General features: G+C 36.0%; 2 protein-coding genes across 3 annotated transcripts; both read right to left on the bottom strand.

The window, feature by feature from the left end:
• Positions 1-2,615: 2,615 nt before the first annotated feature.
• Positions 2,616-10,071, bottom strand: LOC141638441 (GATA transcription factor 27-like). The gene is made up of 8 exons (XM_074447855.1): positions 9,548-10,071; positions 7,648-8,019; positions 6,822-7,230; positions 6,611-6,683; positions 4,850-4,953; positions 4,540-4,726; positions 4,373-4,454; positions 2,616-3,309 (listed from the first exon to the last, which is right to left on the bottom strand). Exons 1-8 carry the CDS (start codon positions 9,585-9,587, stop codon positions 2,993-2,995), a joined length of 1,584 nt encoding a protein of 527 aa, XP_074303956.1. The 5' UTR covers positions 9,588-10,071; the 3' UTR covers positions 2,616-2,992.
• Positions 10,072-18,311: 8,240 nt separating this feature from the next.
• On the bottom strand, positions 18,312-24,426 carry LOC141638439 (ATP-dependent Clp protease proteolytic subunit-related protein 4, chloroplastic-like). Of its 2 annotated transcripts, none has more exons than XM_074447853.1 (8): positions 24,095-24,426; positions 22,514-22,717; positions 21,628-21,683; positions 21,003-21,129; positions 20,810-20,887; positions 19,661-19,774; positions 19,419-19,532; positions 18,312-18,607 (listed from the first exon to the last, which is right to left on the bottom strand). In XM_074447853.1, exons 1-7 carry the CDS (start codon positions 24,320-24,322, stop codon positions 19,461-19,463), a joined length of 879 nt encoding a protein of 292 aa, XP_074303954.1. In that variant the 5' UTR covers positions 24,323-24,426; the 3' UTR covers positions 18,312-18,607; positions 19,419-19,460. The 2 variants fall into 2 exon arrangements, with proteins under 2 accessions (XP_074303954.1, XP_074303955.1); XM_074447854.1 differs by having other exon boundaries at positions 18,312-18,602.
• Between the last annotated feature and the right edge of the window lie 661 nt (positions 24,427-25,087).

Genomic DNA, 25,087 nt, shown 5'->3' with positions numbered 1-25,087 from the left:
AACCTTATTTCAAACCCTTTTACGGATTATCAGGAGGCAAACGTCGAGAAAGGACGCAGCAACTGCTGCGCCTCTTCCTGAGGTTGCCGCAGTTCCTGCTTCCTTTCTTCTTCCTTCGTCTTTTGTTCCTCTGTTCGTTTTGATTTGTCTTTCAATTGTTCATGTTTCTTTCAACACAATAATTCTAATATGATAATTTTAACCTGCAATTCATTAATAACTTATCATCATTAACATCCTGACTTAAATCCCTTATAATCCATATTTGCGGGTTTTCGTCATTTAAGTCAATTCGGGTTTTTAGAGGTTCGATTCATCCATATTGAGTCTCTGGAATTCATCATTGACATATTTGCATCTGTTATTTATCGTTGCCATCATTAGTTCGTCATTAATAACCTAATTATCCTAATTAATTTAGTTTAATTTGTATCATTAGTTCGTCATTAATAACCTAATTATCCTAATTAATTTAGTTTAATTTGTATCATTAATTCTCATAATTAATCTTGTAAATAATTTGTTCTAATTGGTTTTGTCCATGTTTTACTGTTTTATGACCTAATTCACATGTAAATAATATGTTAATTACTTCTATCCGAGTCAAGTGTCCATAATCGATCCTTAAATCACCAATGAATATTAACGGTTTGCAATTAAAACTTCACGGCCCCGAATCGAGCTCGGGAAATGGACGCAGCGTCATTGCGCCTCTTCCAAGGGACGCAGCTCTGCTGCGCCTGTTCCCGGTTGATTTATGTCCTTAAATTCCCGTTTCTGCTTTGACCTAGTTTATTAATTACGTATTAATTTACTATTATTTGTATTATCGCCTAATTTCTGTTTGTTTATTTTTTATTCTTTCTTTTCTAAAATTATCCGTTTTAAATGTATTTTCGACATAAATAAATTAAATCCAATGTAATTATTGTAATTTTTTTTATTGTATTTTTATTGTATTTCTTTTATCGTATTGCTTGTATGCTCTCACATGTAATTAACTTAAACCCTACTTCGACTCAATTGTATGTTAAATTACGTGATAACCGACTTAGTATTAATTCTCACATGCTAGGATTAATCTAATGGATGTTGCATTGCATGCATATAATCGACAACATATCGAGTATAGACGATTTTCCCTAATCATTAGTAGAGGCCGTTATCGAGGCGAGCGGGATTAGGTGTTCGATCAAAAGAGCTTCCTAATACGTACCCTCACCCCTTACTCCAGATCTCTGTGAACATCCGTGTTCATTGGCATCCACGAGAGTCATTCTAGACATAGAATGCTAAGGATAACGAGTTCTTGGCGTTCATGTCACTACTTTGTGTCTTGACATGGCACGAGGTATTCGAACGGTTTCCAATTTTCCACAATAAATTGGTGGTGACTCCACAAATGCAACAAAAGAAAAGCTTGCTTCGCTTTTCGCCCCCGTGGGCCCGCGTCCACACAATGGTAAAGTCGTTTTATTGGGAGCAAAAAAGTGCGGATCCAATAGCATCCTTGTTGCGGAAGCACTTGATTTAAAAGAAGGTATTTTAGCAGCTAAATACTTAGGAATCTCAAAGTTAATTGTGGAGGGTGATAACTTATGTGTTATTAACTCGATTCGAGGTACTTGGCAAATTCCGTGAGAAATTTCTAGTATTATCAAGGATGTGAAATTAAACCTTCATTTTTTCGATGAAGTGATAATTAAACATTGCTTTCGTGAAGCCAACAAGGTTGGTGACTTCATGGCTTTGGTTGGACATTCATGTCCAACTCTTTCGAGGTGGTTTGATAGCCGGTGGCTTCAACTTACCTCTCTCATTCGAAAGGATGAGATAGGTTGGTCTACCTTAGAGGATCAACCTAGTTTTTTTACCTAAAAAAAAAAGTTCAATTCCTACCAGCATAATAGGCTTATCTTCTCTATATGTTTTTTTTTTTTTTCTTTTTCCTCAAAGGTCCTCGTGATTTAGATGTCATAGTTATCCCATCTTTATCCGAGAATAAGTCACATTAATACCTAATGCTATAGTAAGTGAAGAAAAATTCCTAAGTCGTGTACGATGAGGACATTAGGTAGGTACACCCTTAATTCCTTTTATAAAGAGGGAGTGAGATCATGCGAGTCCATCCTATATTTTCCATTCTATATTTTTGAGTTCTGAATCCCCTTAGTAAAAGAATTTCTTCATTGAAATGGCACCAAAAAATACTGTGTTCGTAAAAAAAAGGGGGCTGGGAAAAAAAACTAACATAGTAACAAGGAAGAAAGTGTTCTCACAAAAATCCAATTTTTTGCTGATTTTTTGTGCTATTTCATGAACGAACAATGTTATTTCAGTCGGAGGTAGAACTCAAATATTTAGAGGGACTCGCTTGATTCCAGCTCTATAAAGAGAAATAGAGAATGTTCCCATATGCAATATTTTCATTGGTTTGGTATAAAAACTGAACCACAAATCTAGTGCTTGTAAAAAGATCTACATTTTATTGACGGGTTTAAAACCCGATACTGGCCAACAGACCACCGGTGTAGAAAGTTGTACTCTCAAGTCCCAGCTTAAATTCAAAAGATGACACTCTCAGCGGGACGGAGTGTCAACTAATGCCCAAATGGTTATGCAACCAGAATAATCTGCATGTATATATACATTGACACAAGCTTTGTTTTACAGGCATCTAAGAAAGCTCACTTCCATTTTCAGGACTTAGAAGGAAGCTAGGTGCTTCCGAAAACATGACTTCACCCAAAAGGATGGTATATGTTAGTTATAAAATATATAGTCTAATGTACATTACCCCAAGAACTCACCATCTCTTATGCATAATGAGCATATATGCTACAAACCTACAAAATAAAAGAAGTAAGCGATATTACCCGTTGCCAATCCAAGTTCAAAATAGGCACTTGGGGGGAAGGAGCATAAACCATAACGAAACTACGAACCAAAATCTAAAGAAAGTTAAGGGTGGAGATAAATGCTCGGGTATTTGTCAAGTGTGCATGTTAGATGGGTGGATAGAGCTACTACTAGCACTAGGTTGATGAGAAGTGAAACCAGAGGAAGGGCAAAGGAGCTCAGCCTCGGGGGAAAAACCATTTGATGGAATATCGAGAAGCAAATCCTGATCAGAGTATTCATCTTCATGATGCATGGAATCAAACATGAGAGAGCTACCATCGTTTGGCAATGCAAAAATATTCCTCGAGGTCGGAGTGAAGTATGACATATCATTTTGGATCGACCCTTTCCTTTTGTAGTCCACCTTTAGAGGCACTCTTTTGGGGCTCTTCATTGTATATTTTGATTCTGGAAAGAAACACAATGTGGCACTATGAGCTAAGAGCAAAAATACTATCCTACAACTAGTTGTATAATAGCTATGTACAACCGCGTCAAAGTTATCGAGCTCTGACACAAAGTTGTTGAGTTATTTTACAAGTTATTGAGCTATTTTACGAAGTTATTGAGCTTAATAATTATTCAGTTAAGCTCAACGACTTTGTATCATAACTCGATAATGTTGTTAATAGAGCTCGACAACTTTGTAACAAAACTCCACAACACTGAATAAGTTGTACATACAACCGGTTGTATAATACATTAACTGAAGAGGAGCTAAGAGAGTAAGGGCATATGCTATTTTCAGCAAAATAATCGTAGATGTCAGCTTAAGTTATTACGAAACTCATGACCTCAGTCCAAAACCTATTATCATCAAACGTTTCTCTAGCGAGTTGTTGCTCCCTTTAATTGGAAAAAGAAAAACCAGAAGATTAAGCAGCAAGAGCAAGAATTCAATAAATCATTTAAAAACGTCTACCAACAGAAGATATAATGGGGTTTCATGCCTTAGTAGGTTATCTATAGCGAGCATCACTTTAATCCTTTGCGACAAATCTCTAACCCTTTACTAACATAAGCCCACCCTTAAAGTACAAATATACAGAATGGGTTCAGCTCTAAAGAACCTAGATAATCTAGCTACTTTGCAAGAGTTATTTGTCGAACTCACGATAGCTGCTCTCGTTTTGAGTGGATTAGTCAAATTATAGATTTTGATTAACATGATCAAAAGCTGAAGCCCCGGTGTCATCACTACAAAGCACAAACTATGGTTTTGGTTAGTTAAGCAAATGACTAGCCCTCTATCCGCAGATTCTATCACTGGCCAGTGGCCAGATGAACTAGCATGAACTATAGAAGCATTTCATAAAAAAATCTCAATGGGAAGACATTTTTAGAATATTAGCAGTTCAGCACCATGAGAGGCAAAACATACAGTGACTCAGACAGAATCGAGAAATACCAGTATTAGATAAGTGTGACTAACCGGGACAAAGAATATTATCATTATAGCGGTGTCACTTACCACTAGTTAGAGTACCAGCAAAACAGGATTTAGCTCCAAATTTGTTGATCCGCTGTTCTGTACAATCCTCAGCCACCTTATTCTGTAGCCAAAGTGCAAAATATGTCAAACATGTGATAATTCAATAAATGCGAATTTGACATGACACATCGACACCGGATTCAAACCTTGAGATTATTATAATGTTCCAGCCATTTGCATTTCGACAAATTGGATAAGGCAAGTCTCTTTAGCACCTTAAGGTCTTCAGTTTGAACTCCTGGGAAGGAAGTATCGAGCATTCCATCTTCAAGCAATTGTTGAAAAGATGATAGGTTCTCTTTGAAGTGAGTGCTAGTGAATACGCTTTCAAGGCTGCATGACCAAGAATTAAGAGATATTATCTTCACAGGACGGAACATGCAAAAAATGAAGAACAGACTTACCAAAAATGTGTTGGAAAATCTGTCATAATCATCAACAACTGACGACACTAACCTATCAAAACCTGCACATGAATCTACAGAAGGTAGATACTTCAGCAAATCTTGTTGTTCCGCGTCAGTCAAGTAGCCTCGAAAGACATTAAAGTTAACAATTCCCTGAAATGAACAGATTTCATAGTTTAAATACAAAGTACGATCACATTATTATATAGGAGTGTCTCACGATTAGATTATCATCATGAGACCAAGACATATTATGGAGTAGCTATTTCTTGATTTCAATTTTTAGCAGGTTGATGGGTATATGAGTGGGGATTTTCAGCGAGTTGGTTGAAGTGCAAGAACGCAACAATGTTTTTATGTGATCTCGGCATGACTAACGGGTAAATTCTACCACACGACAATTAGACTTGCATTGATATATAGCTTCGAGTGTAGGGCTTTGAAACAAAGCCATGCTCAAAAGATGAATGTAGCAGATATGCGTATGCTACATTGGATGTGTGGGCCGTATGTCCGTGTGGCCATACTAGGAAAGACCGATTCAGAAATGAAGTGGCTATGGAGAAACTGATGAGAGTTGCTCCTAATAGAGGATACAATGAAGGAGTGCTTATGATGGTTTGGCATGGGCGATTGAGAGCGATTAAGGCGAGACTCGGAAATTCGGGAACGGAAAGTATTGCAAGGGGTAGAGGAAAACTTAAGAAAACTTGGATGAAGGTCACTGAGAACAATATGATGTTACTTGGGATGGAAGAATATATGGTGATGGAGAGAACACTATGACGGGAAATAATACGAGTACGATAATGGTTTTAAAACGAGGTATTGGTCGCGATCGCACTTGCGGAAAAGGTGTCGCGGGATGTCGACTTGGTCGTCGTGCTTCGAGTCACGGCTATCACGGTGATATTTATTTACAAGCTTTTGTAGATATTTTATCATCTATTGACTATTTCACATAAAGTCAGATTAAATCTATTTAGAATTTGAACAATGTTATACGTACGATTTTTAAAGCTTTTCACTACGAAGTTTGGTTAGTACAAGTTATAACTCGTTCATCGGAGGCGAATCGGTCCAAGTTGGCCGATACGCGTTATAAATCGGTTGTCTCGGCCGATACTTTCCTATTTTTAATTTACCCGATACATCTCGGATTCTCGAGATATCTCGTATAGGTCGACTCCAATACCGATACATCTCCGGCAATACAATACGTATCGGACGATATTTTAAACCATGGGTACAATGGAGTCTACTTCTTACAAGTTTTAGTATTATATTTACTTTTTATATTATTTCCATTTTTCATTTTATTTTTATGTTAATTTTAATTTAAAACTTTATTAATTTGCTATATTTATTATTCACATTTTGAAAAGAATGTTATTTGTTACTTTTAAGAATTTTTAAACCTTTTTATCTAAATCTCCTTATATTATCAAGCTCTATTGGAATTTGTGATGATTACAAAGGATGATTCATGTAAGCTAATCACCGACCATTTTGGAATAAAGGCTCTGATGCTGTTATTGTGGTTGCTGTTAAATAATATTATTTTCAGACCGTAACCAGAGACTAATTGTCAAAAAAAGGGGCCTATGAATCATTTTCACACTCAGAAGTTAGCAGCATATAGCCAGCTGAAACATGGGTAGCAGGGTAGGCCCATGCACAATGCAAGTTATGATCATGTTAGTGAGCAGAATTCAATTGAGACACTGTAAAAACATAATTGTACCAGAGAACTTGCACTTTAGCATTGTTATCGGCTCAAATATTCTCACGACATGGAAAAAGAACTCACCGTCAAGTCAGTGTTACTCAGTGTAGACAACTGATTGCATAAAACCAGGAACTGCTCATGGTTGTACTTGTCCCTGAATTCAACAACTAGATTAACTAGAAATAAAATTAAGACAACTGACTACTGATATTGCCCCAAGGAAACCAAAAAGGGGCCAATTAGTGAAAATCATTTCAAGCTTCATCCAGGAATCCAACGTATGAATAATTACCTCTTAAGGTGCTCCACCTGCATAACTTGACCATTTAACTTTCGGACTTCTTTCACCCGAGAAAATGAATTATTCACACTCAGAGATGCAGCATTTGAGTAACTCTCATCGGCTCTACAAAGCTTATTTTCAACTGAAAGGGAGCTTGCTTCAGATTCCTCATCTCTAGCCATGGAACTAGGATGTCGAATGAGAACACTTCCATGCCCTATTTCAACTGATACCATAGGAGCCTCACTCTCATAAAGCAAGTCCTCCTCAGAAGACGCAGAAAATTGTGAACCTTGTTCGTTTAATATGGCATATAGATCTTTAGTCAACTTCCTAACTGACGATTGCTTGGGACGACTTACACATGTTCGTTTCCATGATGGTATTAAAGCATCACGAACAATGGACTGAGCCGGACCTGTAAAAAGACAACAAAAGAATATTTATAGAAGGTAAATGTATAAGTAATTAAAGATTTAAATACACAGTATCCCATAGATAAGCCAACAACAGCAACAACATTATCCCAGTGCCCCAATGGCTCCCGCAAATCGTTAGGTAAGGGGGTTCCGATGTACGCAGCCTTACCCTTATGTTAGGGACACACAAGAAGTTGTTTCCGAATGACCCAAGATGAAAATCGTCGAGAACTGCATCGAAGGACTGGTACTTCACAATAGAAAGGGTAAAGCTACATACATCTCACCCTCATACCCTGCCGTTTTTGAGATCGTAAAGGTACCAATGTAATGTGTTGCTGTAAGTATCATCCCCCACCATGACCTACAGTTCTATAAATTCAACTCTATTAACATTAGGCAATAAAGCTTCTGACCTGTCAACTCGCTAGCATCTGCACTACTAAACTGAGCACAACTTTCATTTGATATTGCAGAGCCTGAACTTGATCTATTACTCGTATCCTCGTCTATACTCTTGAGGTAACCCTGGTTATAATTGGGATTAAACTCTCTGTCCAGGGGCAATCTATTTTCAAAATTCAGCTTCCTTTTGTTTAGTTTTTCATCCTTTTTCTTCAAAGAAATACTCTTCATTTTCATGTCCCTATGATCCTCATAATCATCACGATCAACTCTAGAATGAAGAGGGGTATAGTTTACTAGACTACCCTTTGTTCTCCATCGAGATCCACATGCATTGCACAGAACAGGCTTGTCTGGGGGGCCATTGCGCCAAAGAGGAGTGCCTGAGGTAAGAATGTTGTCAGAAACTGACATAAACCAAACTATGACATAAACCGTCCGTTTATTATAATTACTAGCCTCTCATAATAAACATAATGAAAATAGAAGTACATCAAATATCAGGTGTCAACAATAAGTGATGCCAAGATCAACAAAGTACTCAAAGACGGCTTTACAGAGCCTAGTGATGTACTCCCTAGCAAATAATTTTCATACATTACAGATTTGATCTGAAAATTTTCGAAACTTTCCATTATTACAGAGCTGCATTTCTCAACCAGATCATGAAGCAGCCTAGGACATGTTCATTGAAGGTTACATATGAACTAACATTGTTCATCATGCAACCAAAGAGTTTGCATCGAAGGTGATTACATATTTTTAACATGGCTAGCACATACAACATGTATACTTTCTGTTTTTTTGGTATAGCAGAGTGAATTATATAGTCTGAGAGCTTGATTCCAACACCACATCTTTATAACAGAAACACCTATAGTGTTATCTCAGAAGCACCTACATGGAAAGACTGTAGTGGCAAGTTCTCAATTTTAGACAAGAAAGCAGAGCTGAGTAAGAAGCCAACAATCCTATAGCCAAGAACTGAGACTCCCGACCATATAAGATGTTCTGAAGGGAAAATGTGGAAAGACGTACGGAGTAACATGTAGTTGCTCTAGCCAAGAGCTTCATGAACCTAAGAAACTATGACTCAAAAACATTGGATTAATCACTAGCTTAAATTGAAAGGAAAATCCAGCTTATATGATCGACGAAACCATGTAATTGCCAAGAAGAATGACTACAACACAATCAAATCATCATTAACAATGCATTCGTAAAGAGGTCAACTGTAAGCAAGAGGACAGACAAACAAGTGAAATCAATTGGCAATTCAGGCAACAATATTGGATAATTGCCCATTGCACAGAAGTGAAGAGGTAATCAACCGAAAGTCGAAACAAAACAACTTTGAAGAGGAAAGTAACAAGCCATCAAGACTTAGGTACATGTTAGGTTGATCACTGAACCTAACCACTATTTCCTGATTGAGGCAATGTAACATTCTAAGGCATCAAAATGCTTAGGATCAACAATTAAGGATCACTTAATCAATTCATGAAACAAAACTCATTTTCGACACATAATTTTATGATGATGATGATGATGCACATATTGACCTAACTAAAACGAAGCTAAAATCCCAACATTTTGTTCAAACACATAATTCCTAGCTACAAGGAATCCTTAAATCAAAACCCAGTTCAAATATTTGAAATCATACAAAAATCACAAAACATTCATTCCCCTTTCATTTGATTTGTATATCACAAAATCTCATTTAAGACGGCAATATCCGTCTTAAGCTTTTGTATATAGTTCAGTCTTATAACTCCTTCAACTTTATAAATCTAGAAAAGTCAATTTTAAACAGTACCCAGAAAAACATACAAAAAAAACAGTTGTTTATTCATTTACAATTTTTCTGGGAAATCAAATTGAACAAACAATTCAATAACAAAAACTCACTTGCAACACCACAGTGACAGCAAGGTCCTTTCTTTCCCATATCTTCCTCTTCTTCCTTTTTTATTTAACTCAGAAACAAAAAAAAAAAAAAACTTAAAAAGTAAAATTAAAACTTTGATTTCTCAACAAAAATAAAAGCAAATTGATAACTTTTTCAATATTTTAAAAAAAAAACTTTATTTTCTTAAAAAAATGTCTTTTTTTAAACTTTTTTTGGCATTTACACTAAACCCACATGGATTTTTACATGAAGAACACAAAATCACAGAAACCCATGACTCAAATTTGGCTAAAAAGAGTGATTTAACAGCAGAAATCGCAAATCATGGACTAAATATTTAATCTTTATAACATATAATATGCAAATTTCAATAAAAAAAAAGAAAAAAAAAAGAGAAAATTAATTAAAGGATTAAGGAATCTGGAAATAAATGAGGGAAAAGGAGAGAAAAGAAGGTAGAAGAGGAAGAACTCAAAGGAAGAGAAAGACAGGTTGAAAATGGAGTGCGTGTAATTGTAATTGTAATTGTATTATATGGACCTTTTTTTCTTATATAGTTTTTTTTTTTTTTTTTTTTTAATTTTGTTTGGTTGTTCTTTGAATTGACGTAGTAGTAGGAATTGAATTGTTTCAGATTTCCATTATAAATTGAATTCAATTTTTTATTTGTTTTTGTTAAATTATTGATTTTCATATTTTCAGTTACTACTAATGTGAGTAAGAGTGTGTTTTAAGAGAGATAATACAAGTGATAGACTAATATTAATATTTTGTTTTTAATCTTTTCTTCCACTATAAGGATTCAAATGTCGTTTTGTTAAATTATTACTCGTATTATTATTGTTTTAATGGTGGTTGTTTTTATCTTTTCTCTTTAATAATACAAAAAGTGTCATATGAGCTGATAAATTGTATAAACAAATGTTAAAGATGATAATAGATTGGGTTTATTGTAAACAAAATATAATCTGATCTCTGATCAGATGATCGATCCAAATTTAATCTCGATTTATTATGAAGATTAGTGATCAAAAACCAATCCAAAATACGTGATTTTTTTTTTCATTATTTATAAAAGTATTTCGAATCTAAACATGTCCCATGATCCATAATATCAATAGTGATCCAAAATCCAATTCGATACGTTGCTTTTTTCCTTATCTCGAAGTAAAAAAGGAGAATTACTATTTTGTGCAAGAACCTAAAATCGCTAAAGTTCCATTTAATCTTTGTTTTCCTGTTAAAATTACAATGGTAATTAATGCAAGGAGATTGAAATTTTAAGCAATTGCTTAAAAATGATAATAAATTAGGATTAGCGTGAGCTAAAAATGAGTTGATCTTTGATTAGATGATCGAGTCCAAAATCTAATCTCTGATTTATGACGAAAGAGTTATGATCAAAGCCAATCTAATAATCTGAAATATGTCATTTGATCTTATTTTAGTATTTTTTTTTTCCCAACAAATAATTATATTAATCTGAATCTAAACATGACCTATAATCAAACAATATCAATAGTGATACGAAATTCATTTCAGGTCGTTGTTTTTCCCCTTTTCTTGAAGGCAAAGAAAGAATTTCTTGTCAAAAACTTTAAGTCGTTAAAGTTTATTTTTACATTGTAATTGATGCAAAGAGGTTGGAATTTCAATTATAAATATCACTTGGACCAACCTTATCTTAGTTATCTATAGAACAACTTGACATTTGCAATGTTAACTTATTATTATTTCATTCTGGTCATTTGTTTGTCTTTATTTTGGTACAAATATAAAGAAAGAGGAGAGATTCAATTATTAGATGATAAGTGGACTAAATTAAGTGTAAATGATCCAATTGATCATCAAAGACATTCCTATAATTGAAAAATAAATAATTAACTGAGACACTTAAAAATAAAATAGACAAATAAATGAGCGGGCGGAGAGATTATACAATTATTATTAGGCTTAAATGGGGAAGAGATGGAGGATGCAATAACTCAAGATAGATGGAGAAAGGTAGAAAGTGAGTTTGTTGTCTTTCGGTATCTCTTCTTTAAAAAAGAAAAGAAGAAGAAGAATGAATAATTCATTCATGTTTGTGCAATGTGCATGCATAGAACTAAAAGAAGAGTGATGACATAGTGATCATAAAAAATAATATCAAAAAATTAACCGTGGAAAACAATGTCAAAGGCATGAACTTGTGTACTCTTTATTGGGCATTCGGCACCAATCACCATTACAAAGTCATCTCCTGAAATTTAATATGTGCCCCCACTTAATTATTTAATTAATTAACAGAAATAGGTGATTTAGTAATTATTGTGTAAGACTATTTTAAACTGTGAGACGTGCATTTATAATAAAAACTCTCATTTATTATTAACAGCAATGAAAGTTTTTCTTACACAAAAGGACTGTTTTACATGTTAATAGAAATAATTATAATAGTTGGACCTCAACTATAACCTTAAGGTTTTGGTTGAGATGGTTCATCTTTCATGGTATCATTGTTCTAGGGAAATTACGATCTAATCGCTTCCGCTTCTACCTTAGTTTATGTCTTCACGACATACATCTTCTTTTCTTCTTCTTGAAAACCAATCTCAATTGTGACAAATCCAGGAACAACAAAAACCACTTCTCCTCCTACTTACTCGGTTTTTGCCGTTCACAATATCAAAAACCATGTCCCCGTTGTCCTCGGTATGGATAATGACCAATACAGATTATGGGTGGCGCTTTTTACGAATTATGTGAAAGCTAATCGTGTCTTGCACCATATCATCGAATCCAAGGGTAAGCCATCTAAGCCCGTCACCGATGATGAAAAGGAGTTATGGGAAACCATTGATGCAACGGTTCTTCAATGGATTTACGCAACGATCTCTGACGATTTGTTGCAAAACGTGGTTGAAGATGACTCACTGCCATAGAGTGTTGGAATCGCATTCGCGATATTTTTCAAAATAATCAACACTCGAGAGCGGTCACTCTCGAGCAAGAGTTCTCTCACATGATGATGGAGGACTTTACCTCTGCCTCGGCCTATTGTCAACGACTCAAAAGCATTGCCGATCAACTCAAGAACGTTGACTCTCCTGTATCCAATACCCGTTTAGTGCTTCAAATGGTGTCGGGTCTGACCAAGGCATATCATGGTGTTGGAACCATCATTCGACAAAGCACTCCTCTTCCTCCCTTATATCGTGCTCGGTTGATGCTGACCTTGGAGGAAGCGGATTTTGCCAAGCAGGCCGCCACTAGTGGTCACTCTGCCAACTACGCAAAAAACCGCTGACACATCTGCCTCCACTTCTATTCTTGGTCGTCCTCCTCAATTGCAAGGGAAGAACAACAAGAACAAGAACAGGGAGGTGGGAACAAAGGAGGGAAAGGGAAACATGGGTCCTCGTCAGAGCCCATTGTTGCTGCTACTGCTCCCATGCCGCAATCTGCTCCGGCCTCATCACACCCGTAACAAGCTGGTGGTTACGGAGGGTACGGTGGGTGGCCATGGGGGCCTTCTCCATGGGCCTTCCCCCCGTGCCCCTACCCTACCACCCCGTGGATGCGTGCTCCGGGTATAGGTATACGTCCTCCTGTTCCTTGTCCACAAGCGTACACGACAGAGTCTCTGCCATCACAAACTGATATTGAGGCAACCATGTACACCTTTGGACTCACCCCACCTGACCCGTGGTATATGGACATCGGGGCTACATCTCACATGACATCGACTTCAGCTAATCTCTCGTCTTACTCTAATTCGAGCATTTCTAACTCTATTATTGTCGGAAATGGCCAATTCATTCCAATTAATGGAACCGGTACAACTACATTACCAAAACCGCACCCATCCCTCTCCCTTCGTCATGTCCTTCATGCCCCCAAACTTGTCAAAAACCTCGTCTCTGTTAGGAAATTCACTACTGATAATTCCGTAACTGTTGAGTTTAACCCATTTGGTTTTTGTGACAAGGATTACAAGACGGGGACACCGCTAATGAGATGTGAGAGTAAGGGGGCCCTCTATCTTATAATACCCACGAATTCCGTCCAACCTCACGCTTCTTTGTCTGCTATCGAGTCATCCATATGGCACGACCATCTTGGACATCCTGGCGATGTTATTTTCAATTCTCTTAGACTCAAAAATTTGATAAATTATAATTCTCCAAATAAAAAGACAATTTGTCATTCATCTTCTATTGGTAAACATATTAAGCAACCGAAGTATCGCATAACCATGCCTTTTGATATAATTCATAGCAATTTATGGACACCCCCAGTTATTAGTTCAGCAGGTCATCGCTATTATTTGGTACTTCTTGACGATTTTACTAATTTTTTTGTGGACCTTTCCTTTGCCAAATAAATCACAAGTTTATTCCATATTTTATCAAACTTCGTAACTTCGTAAAAACCAAATTTGAACGCGACATAAAGACCATCCAATGTGATAATGGGAAAGAATTTGATAACGGCTCATTTACGGAATTGAGTGCATCTAACGGACTAACATTTAGTTTTTCATGCCCTCACACTTCCTCTCAAAATGGTAAAGCCGAGCGCAAAATCCGTTCCATTAATAATATTGTTCGAACTTTAATGCTCCATGCTTCATTACCCGCTAATTTTTAGCATCATGCTCTTGGTATTATGTCCACTTACTTGCTTAATATTTTACCAAATAAAAAGTTGAGTTTCCTAACTCCGCTCCATATCCTTTATCATCGAAACCCGTCATATTCTCACATACGAGTTTTCGGGTGTCTGTGTTATCCCCTCATCCCATCCACACAAATTAACAAGCTCCAAGCTCGTTCTTTGCCATGCGTGTTTCTTGGCTTTCCCGACCAACATCGAGGTTATAAATGCTTAGACCTTCGCACCAACAAAATCATCTTGAGTCGCCATGTTCATTTTGATGAAAGTAACTTTCCTTTTGCCAAAACTACCAAACCCGCCTCACGCTCATAAGATTTCCTTGATGATGATGTCTCTTCGTTTATTCTACCTCACATTCCCTGGTCGTCTCCTGCCCTACCCAACACGCCCAGCTCTTCTCCAACCCCATCCTCGCAACCTGCCTCACCTACTGCCTTCATCACTCCTCACTCACTTGAACCACCAATTTCCACCCCTAGCACCAAACCCGTCTCTCCTACTCCCCCACCGAGTGTCTCCAAAGCTGTCACCCGGGGTGACCATGGTATCCATAAACCTAAGCCTATCTTTGAACTTAATACTACAGTTGTTATTTCACCTTTACCCCGCAATTCCATATCTGCCCTCTGAGACCACAATTGGAAATTGGCTATGGATGGCGAGTTTAATGCTTTAATTAGTAATAAGACTTGGGAGCTTGTCCCGCGTCCGACTAATGTGAATGTAATTCGGTCTATGTGGATTTTCCGTCACAAAGTTAAATCTAATGGTTCATTTGAAAGGCACAAATTCCGTCTTGTAGGTGATGGTAAAACGCAGCAGGCAAGAATAGATTGTGGTGAAACTTTCAGCCCGGTTATCGTTAAGCCCGCAACAATCCGTATTGTACTCTCTCTTGCTTTATCTTACGGTTGGTCCATTCGTCAGTTAGACGTAATGAATGCTTTTCTTCACGGTGATCTTCAAGAAACCGTGTACATGCATCAGCCTCTTGGATACCATGACAAGCGATTTTCTGATCATGTTTGTTTACTTCATAAGTCTCTTTACGGACTCAAGCAGGCACCACGGGCATGGTACACTTGTTTCGCTTCATTTGTTAATAAAATTGGTTTTGTGCATAGTAAATGCGATAATTCCCTATTTATTTATCGAGGCACAGATGGTAATTCGGCATATATCCTCCTATTATAATTATTCCTATTACGCTCCCTCACTCAAATGCCCATTGGACTTGAAGAGTGGTTAGTTGTGCACCGGTTCTCCCTTACCGTGTACTGGAATTCCACTTCGAGAGTTTTTGAGGAATTTTGAGGTTATCAGGATTTGAACCCGTGACCTTTGGTCACAGATACCATGATAAATGAACCATCTCAACCAAAACCTTAAGGTTATGGTTGAAGCCCAACTATTATAATTATTCATATTACATGTATAACTATTTTATTCTATAATTTATGATGGGAATTCAATATTCAATTGCACCCTTTATAATGCTTATACTTTATAGTGCAAATACAGATAATTATGAAACAAATTTTATTACGGTGTATTTTAAAAGTACACATTAAACCTCTATTTGGTTGAATTTGCCGAAAACTAGCCAAAACTTTTAAAAGGTAGCTACGAAAAATGTAGTTGATATTTGGCAAAATAAACTAATTTAGTCAAATAAACCAACTCATTTTTCACATGCTACCTTAGATAGCATTTTATTTCAGCTACTTTATTTGGTTTAATAAGCTACTTATCAAATACATGCATCAAAATAAGTTGGCTAAAGCTTTGGTCAAGTGAGCTACTTTGAAAATAAGTAGCTAATGGCTTGCTAAACAAAACATAGGAATTAAAATAAAATATTTTAATCATTATCTCATGGTACTGAAAGATGAAATCATTGTTAATTATTAATGAAATTATCATGAAAATATTTCTCCTTTTGGTTTCTAATGTTCTGTCTTTAGGCATATGTTAGAAAAAAACGTTTTCTATTTATGATACTTGAACTACATAACTTAGTGAATTAGTTCAATTAAAATAAATGCTTATCATGGTTAATTGGTGTAATACAAGGTATTTTGGGTGAAATAATCAAGTAAATGTATAACAAAATTTAAATACAATGCGCATATACTTTTCCTTATAAATATAACGAATGCGTATTTTCTCATTGTAATACAAATTTCTTATATTTTAAATTAGCGACCAGAGGTTTGATTTTATAATCTTGTAATTGAAAATATCAAATAATTAGGGACAAACACCCTTATTAGTTTGCCTTCTCATATAGTTAGAAGTTACTCCGGGAATAGTTTTAATACGAAGTACTAGATGGAACATACCTCTATTACATCAATGCATAATAAGTTATTCAGATGTTTATACATAAAAAAGATTAGGACGGTTTTGATTGAGTGTTTTGAAATCTGGTTGTGTCTATCTAGTGTTTGGTTGAATTATTTTAAAGCCAAGTTTTACATGTGATGGATTCTACTCTATCTCAAGTCTCAATCGTTTAAAATTTTATATCTTATTCCCGCCCCCAAATTTTTAACTCCATACCAACTAAAATAGTTAAAACAGTTAGATCAAACAATTTTATACTGATAACAAATTCTAAACCAATTCTTCTCTAATACCGAACATCATATTTCAACTTATTTCATTCCAGTGTTCTAGACCAAACAATCCATAAAAGCATATTAGGCATATAAAGAGTGCCTAAACATGATAGTCATGTAGGGGAATATATGTAAATATACCGACGTACGTGATCAATTGCGGTGTTATCTACTCCATCTCTTTTGGACTTTTACTAAGCACACTACGCGTATATTCTGTGTTTGTGGGATTAGAGTTGTAGAAGTTTTTAGGATATAAACTTGAGAGGATCATTTAATAGTAGCCTAGTAGGCCACCTCTAAGATTGTCTTTATGCAAAAATTACCTAATAATCTTATAAACCTAATTATCTTATACTCTCACCCTACGGGTCATCTATTTACATTTGTTTTGATACAAAAATCAAAAAAAAGGAAATAGTCAATTAAAATAAAAAGATAAATAATTAATTATAAAAACTCAAAAATAGAATAGATAAACGAATGACCGGGACGAAGAGGGTAACTATTTACGTAATTCATTTAATTTTTTGATGAATTGAGTTTGTTTTACAACAATTTTCGTATAAACTATGGTCTTTTAAAGATTTGACATATACGGGGTATTCTTTTTTGGTGTTGAATGAGGCGCAAGGCCAATATAATATAAGAGTAGGGGGATTCGAATATGTGACTTATTGTCATGATATCTCGATCTTAACCATTAGAGACCTCTACGGTATATTTAACATATACTCCCTCCATACCAATCCAAAGGTAACATTGACTTTTTCACACTTGCCGAGACACGTTTTACAACGTAAATATCTTTAATTATACATTATTAAAAATTATAAAAAATTGATATTCTTCTATAAATAGTGCCATTTTGGTCAATGTTATCTTTAAATTGGTATAGAGGGAGTATTGTAAAGATAGTTATTCTATAAACACTCAAATTAACAATTCTCTTATTTTGCATTTAAAACGAGAACATAATAAGAAGTCCAAATGTGTATTTTGTCCTAGTTGAAGAAAATTCCATTACTTTGGAACTAAGTAACAACTTGCATGAAACAAGTCAAAAAGTTGAAATAATGAGGGTGGTAAGTTTTTCCATCTGGTAAATTGAATTGGTCCCATCACATGAAAGTGTGCGGTTGAAATTGAACAAAAGGACATGATGTAGGTCATATGTACCAGTTTGGGACACTAGAGGAGCTGAGGAGCAAGATGTGTGCTGCTCCCTAAGGTCATTGCCTCCTTTCTAGGTTCCGGGTCTTTCGATACTTTCTTTCGACTTGATTATGTTTACATTCCAGTTACTGGAGACCACAAATCCTCAAACGGGATGGGGTCAATCGTAAACAGTATTTTTGTTACTGAAATCGCTCTATTTGCCTGCTAAAATTACAGTTTTGCATTCGAGGGTAAACCCCGAGCAGAACTGTACTAATTGCGATAAGAAAAAAGTGATAAATGTTTGTGAGACATCTCAAAACTATTTGCCTGCTAAGATTACAGTTTTGCTTCCGAGGGAAAACCCCGAGCAGAACTGTACTAATTGTGATAAGAAAAAGGTGATAAATGTTTGTGAGATATCTCCAACCTATCAAATATAAACTTCCATATGAAGATATACATTATCTTGGCAACACCCTACAATGCGTAAAAACATTACATGCTTACAAGTTGAAACCTTTCTATGTCGATCCTTGAAAAAGGCTGGTGCTTCATGGTCCATTGTCCTGAGCTCAAAACTGAGCGAGCAGCCTTGAACCAAATATAGTTGGGGCTGCCCTGCAAGTACGAATATACAGTCAGGCGTCTAGCATGTTGCGCGTAAGATACACACCTTATCCGAAACCACATTAGGATTCTGTTTTAGGCCAAAAGCATGAAAATAATTAACGAAAATCCAAATTCAACACTCTCTCACGCACACAAGTCCGTCAAAGTCCTTTGAGTAACATCAACAGGAGTAGTCTTTCCAAGCGAAAGCTCTTACGAGAGTAAAGTATGTCTCATGGTGGTTAAAAAACCCAAAATGAGTTACAGAGAGAATAATGACGACGGGCAATATTAATCAAAAGAAAGATTTGGAGGATATGGATGACTATTTTTGGATTATTCAAACACCTAATTTACAGAAATGCAGGCAACTTCCTTTCTGTATTCATTGACCAAACAATAACTTCAGTATCACAACTGACAAATAAAACAGAGTCCACTTAAGACACATCACCTACATTCTCAAGCACAAAATGAGACTACTTATACCATTCCAATTTTTTTCATATTTATTTCGTGGAAGAATTCAAATGTAAATATTCTTAGTGATATTATATTTTCTTTGACATATTTATGGTTAAAAAGTGTTGAAATTTTGTCCCTAATGAGTCGAGTGTCTACCTTAATTGTAACAAATTCATGTCATGGTTCTCGCGATAAAAGCTGTCAACGAATGAGTGTACCGACTATGCCCCTTAGAAGTTACAATATATGTCAGGGGTTTCATAACCTAGCTCATATGTAATCACACGAGAAAGCAGATAATGACTACAAATAGTCGAAATAGTGGCTACCTAAATTTTCAGCTAATTGGAGTTACCTGGACTACGGAACTACTCAACAATTAAGAGTCCTGCGCAATCTAAATAAATTGTGCTTTTTTCAGGTCCGCGACAACTCCTTTGTCTCCTGGGCTCCTTTCATTGTAGATAACCTAAATGACATTAACCACGTAGTAAAAGTTGAAGTTCTCTCTCAGGAGGGAGTGAGAAGAAAAGGGTTAAGAAGCAGGTAATTCCAGATATGAGATGGCTAAAATAACATTTCTTTGGACCAGATTACCTTATCAATGATTCCATATTCAACTGCTTCACTAGGGCTGAAATATTTTGGCCGTCTGATGTCAGCTTCGATCTCTTCAGGGGTTTTTCCAATGTGCCTTGAAAACAGCTTAACCTGTCAAACGTCACGTGACCACTTTTTATTCCTGAAGTTATTGGAGTGTAGAGAATTTTCTTTAGTTAAGAGGCAGTGTGCAGGCAATAAGCTCCCAATATATATGTATCAAGTAATCAACGACAACAACATTGCCCCAATGTCTCAAAGGCTCTTGCAAGCCCCAAGGTTTTGGGGAAGGATGTACGTAATCTTACCCCTTTCTTCCGAGAGGATAAATACAGATGCCCAATAATTAACATTGCGTTACATATAGCATTGGCCGACTCACAGTTAAGAACCACAAACTAAGTGCATATTACCACGCCAGTTTCGTTTTGTTCATATAACATAAGCGAAAGAATAGTGAGTCAATGGCTTGCCAGAAAGCAGAGCAACTAGAAAAATAGTGCACCTGTTCCATTTTTGGGGGTGTCTCATTCATCTGTTTCTCTTTTATTTACTTTTCTATATTAGGAATGCTTCTAGTGAGTAATTTGATCTTCCATATGTATTATTATCCACTTGGCATCCAAAAAAAAAACAAATGGTCCCTCTCTCCTTGGTTTTTGAGCCAAAAGTAAAAGGTAAACAAATGAGCAGGACAGAGAGGGTATATATTTTTATATTCTGATGTTCAAGATTACCAGCATAAATCTTTTTATACGCGCGATATTTTTTTAGTCAAAATTTCAAAACCTCTAACCCGCCCCTTAAATTTTCAAAACCTCTAACCCGCCCCTTAAATCTTTTTATACGCAACGTGTCAGGAAGAATGAGTGTGTGGCGCAATCTTAAATGTTTTTGAAAATTTAAGGGGTGGGTTAGAGGTTTTGAAATTTTGACTAAAACAATTTCGCGCGTATAAAAGGATTTATGTTGGTCAAATATGCTTAAAGTGGGGACATTTTTAGACCCCACCATGCAACTTGTTGCTTGTCTTATGCTTAAAGTGGGTGGATATTTGGCCCGTCTATAACTATAGACGGATATCTCCCGTCTATAATGAGAATTTGTGTTAAAACAGAGAAAAAATACTGCGGGTTATAAAATTACCAACTCTGCCTTAACGTTTGTCACTTCTTTCCTAGCAAGCTCGACATCAGTTGCTTGACCTTGAAACCTAGCAGTAGGCTGCAGAAATTACATCGAGAAGTTGTCATATCAGCAGAAGTTTTTGTGCATGCATTCAAGCACAAAGAATCTCAACAGCTACAAAAACATGGTAGTTACGTTTAAAATAACCAACCTGTTTCATCATAATAGTAGAGGATGGCAAAGCGGCACGGTTCCCCTTTGCACCAGCAGCCAAAAGCAACGCTGCCTCTCCCCAGGCATTCCCAACACAAAGAGTGAATATAGGTGGCTTTACATACCTGCAAGGGCGTAAGGAGCTCACCATCATGACAACACTCGATAGATGCATCGCTCTACTTTCCAGAGTACAAAAAAAGACACCAGAAAAAGGTGAAAAACCAAACAACTCTCACTGAAGGACTAAATCCAAAACCAGCTTTCCTCCCGCTAAAAGTATTATATATTCCCACTGGGATATTAAAAATCATATCAATGGATGAACTAATTTAGAACAATTTTGAACACAACCCACTTGTTTCAAATATGACTTTTAAGGAGCCTTTTGGGGAAAAGAATTTATTAAATTTGACAATCCCTAATCTTTTTCCAGTTATAAACAACAAATTGAAGTAAAAACTCTTTTTCTTGGGATCGTGCTTGATACTGCCTTATACAATCAAATTAATGAATTCACAAGAACGAGCAAATGTTTGGAGCATTGATCAGCTATTTTTTTAAAAAGCATTCAATCAGTAGCATGTACTTAATGAGATACACGAGAAACACTTAAGTACAACCTCATTACATCATAAATTGCAAATGCCTCTGTTTCATAACCCAACTTCTCACCGCCCTAAAAGAGAGAACAAAAGGAAACAAACATTAATAGCTGCAAAAAAAGAACTGAGATATTACGAAAATCATAATGGTTGAATTAAAATAAAAAAACATCAAGAAGATAATGAAGTAGACACAGAAAAAGTTCACTGAAATCCCACACCATTACACCAACTTCAGGCAAACTCATAAAAACACTTTCCAAAGTTACAGAAAATTATCTTCTAGACAACTAGACTCACTTTCACTGTCTCACATGATCACGGAACAGATAAACCTCTGGAAAAGATTAATAGCATCAATGCCACAAGACAATAGATAATAAGGTGTTAGTTCACTCCAGGGTTACCGGATTCGCTCAAGTACCCTACGAATAGTGAATCGTTAAGAGCAAATTTTATCTCGTCGCTTACATAAAATACATAGAAGACGCTCTAAAAGAGCGAATCGCGAATCCGTAATGGCGTATTCACAGTGTATCCGGTAACCATGGTTCACTCTCACAAGTCATAGATACCGTCTCATAGTAGATCATCATAGTTTTGGGCAAAATTTTGGCCCTTACTTTTAAATCATATTAGCTGTACCTTATACGTGACATTTGGTTCATTATCAGCATCGGAGACACAGATAGAAATAGCAATAGAACAGATGTTCACTCACACTGCCATCACATATTGCATTTGGTTCGTTATATTGACTACCTTACCCTGTGCAATGGCCTTCGAGAAATTTGGGTTATATTGTAGTTAAATACTCCCTCAATCCCATTTAAATTATACTCACACTGCCATCACGTATCGCATTTGGTTCATTATATAAGTACAACAAAAAGATAATACGTACTTTGGTTGTGCCTGTTGAATTAATGTAAAGGTAAATCGGTTTCTCCTCATCCTCAAATTGAAGATAAAGAAATTCTGCAAGTATCAACTCGGTCACAGAAGGCACAAGAGACATGCCCAAATAAACTATGCGGTTCTTGTATAAGTACGAGGCCAAATCTGGAGGTGGTTGCTCCCAAGCACTTCCTCTAGAGAAGGGAATTACCTGTCATTCATCAACATCAACTGATTGTTTTAACATCTCATAATTCTTGCTACACCTTATTATTAGGGGGAAAATAACCACCTCAGTATCAAAAAGATGCGAAAGAGGAAAATTTATGTTGTTAGATGCATATGTATGCTAGCCTTTAGTGATTTCAGTAAGGATGAGTTAACTTGAACAACATCGATAAACACTAGGTGTTTGCATCAATTATGCTAATCTAAGACAGTGAAACCCTGCAGCAAATGTATCGTCTTGACTGAAATAAATCCGAGGAAATAAACCCCAATATGAAAATGCCAAGAGGTATTAAATTTGAGACAGCAGCACACCAAGCGAACGCAACTACGCAACCTAAAAACTCCTGGCAAAACCCCAATCTTTCTATTAACTGATACGAGCAACTCATCCCAGCATCCCGAGACCAACTGGTCAGTGCAGCACTAACAGATTTGCAATAGAAGCGAATAATCCACTAATGTTCAACCCTTATCAACATGTACAAGCTTCTTAATTGAAAACCTCTTATCCCTCACATCCAATCTCTCCAAACACCCATCACATAAAAAGTTCTTACAACCACAAATCCATCACGTTCACCTCATACTAATGTGCCTGGAAACTAATATCTGTGGCGGAACCTGGATATAAAATACGGAGGGCTAAGATTTGACTACTTAATCTTGTGTGTGAATACTTAAACTCAACCAGTGAATCAACGGAGGCCGAAAGATAATTTCTTAATAGAAACGTATATGAACTTAAAAGTCAGCAGGAAACGAGCCCCCTCCCGACATAACTAAGGCCTTTCAGTGCTAATAATCATATAATTCCGACCGAATCTTCAGAGTACCCACTTAATTTAGTCGCCAAATTACAGGAACAATTGATCAAATCAACCGTTTCAACTACACAAAACTTGCAGGAACCTGAAACCACCTTGTATTTATGTATTAAACCCCCTCTAGGTCACTAAATTAGCCTCATTTGACTTCATATGCGAGCCCAAACATGTCAAAATGTAGCTAATTTATCAATTACACTAACGGGGGCAGCATAATGGTTACGATAACATTGAGTCTTGTGTGAGACGGTTGTACCGATTACAACAACAACATCAGAGCCTTAATCCCAAAATGATTTGGGGTCGGCTGACATAAATCATCCTTTAGAACCGTCCATGGGTGAAACCACACCTCAAAATGCGAAAAAAATAGAAAAGAAAAAGTGAAAAACAAAAGGGGAACGAAAAAAATAGAGACTTGTATAAACACAACTAAAAGCACACAAATGAATCCAATAAACTACCTATCTAAATGAATTTACAGTTAGAATCCTGTAGAGTAAAAGCAAGAGGGCAAAAGGAGGAATAATTACCATGGTAACAACGCCGCGTTTAGGTCGAGAGGAGGAGGGGGAGGTAGTGAGAGAAAGAGGGCGGAGTTTGTGACCGGAGAAGTCGGCGGAGACGCTGCCGGCGACGAAAGGGGCGGTGAAAGTGGTGGAGAGTCGGAGAGAAGAGGGTTTGAAGAGAGATGGAGAGGTGTTGTTGTGGGTGGTTGTTGCGGTGAAGATACAGGATGACGACGCCATTGTTTGAGCCATCTTCTAACAGATTGGGTCTATGCGCCTGTCTATGTGAGTCTCTTCACTCTCCACTCCACCCAAGAGTGAGTTAACCCACAAATCGACTTGATATGAACTAGTTTAGATCCCGCGCATTTGCGCGATATTTAAAGAATTTTTATTTTTGTATTACTTAATCATCTTATTTTTCATATTTCACGTCACTATATTTTGATATGAGAAAAAAAATTGAACTGTAAAATAATAGTGGTATCTCATTAACGTAATTGTTCATTTTTCTCGTTATTGAGTTTGTTTCGAGGAAAAAAAAAAAAAACTGAAAACTAATCTAAGAGAATTGAGTAATGTGCTGAAATGTATTTTTTTTATATCACAAAACTAATGATTCCAATTTAAAAATTCTCTGATTCTTTTTTTCATGAAAGTAATCAAAACGATTTATAATTTTGTTTATACATAGTATGAGTCAAGTCATTCTCAAATAATACGACCAATAAAAGATTTAATATTTTATAGTTTTATATTATTTATATTTTAATTAAAATATTAGAGTTTAGTGTTCAGTGAAAATTATATTATTTGAAGAAAAGATTAACTTTAATGAAAAGAATTATATAATGAAATTATGATTAATATATAAAAGCTCACATTCTACCAAAAAAAAATTATATAATGAAATACATTATAATTACTAATTTTCTTATTTAGTGAATACAATTAGATTATCAATATCTTCCTTATTTAAAAAAAAAATCACATTTTCTTGTTTGAGACCCATGAATT

Source organism: Silene latifolia, unplaced genomic scaffold (assembly GCF_048544455.1).
Source record: "Silene latifolia isolate original U9 population unplaced genomic scaffold, ASM4854445v1 scaffold_20.1, whole genome shotgun sequence".
NCBI classification, from domain to species: domain Eukaryota; kingdom Viridiplantae; phylum Streptophyta; class Magnoliopsida; order Caryophyllales; family Caryophyllaceae; genus Silene; species Silene latifolia.
Note: the sequence above shows the minus strand (reverse complement) of the source record. Positions and strands in the feature narration are given on the sequence as shown.

Excerpts from the sequence above, each read along its gene's own strand:
- LOC141638439 (XM_074447853.1), bottom strand. The coding sequence starts at position 24,322 with ATGGCTCAAACAATGGCGTCGTCATCCTGTATCTTCACCGCAACAACC. Across the intron at positions 22,718-24,094 it reads AACGCGGCGTTGTTACCATG|GTAATTCCCTTCTCTAGAGG; the intron begins GTAATTATTCCT and ends GATGAATGACAG. Across the intron at positions 19,533-19,660 it reads AATATGGAATCATTGATAAG|GTTATCTACAATGAAAGGAG; the intron begins GTAATCTGGTCC and ends AATGTCATTTAG.
- LOC141638441 (XM_074447855.1), bottom strand. The coding sequence starts at position 9,587 with ATGGGAAAGAAAGGACCTTGCTGTCACTGTGGTGTTGCAA. Across the intron at positions 4,727-4,849 it reads TCATGTGCAGGTTTTGATAG|CCTTGAAAGCGTATTCACTA; the intron begins GTTAGTGTCGTC and ends TTGGTCATGCAG. Across the intron at positions 3,310-4,372 it reads TGCTGGTACTCTAACTAGTG|AATCAAAATATACAATGAAG; the intron begins GTAAGTGACACC and ends GTTTCTTTCCAG.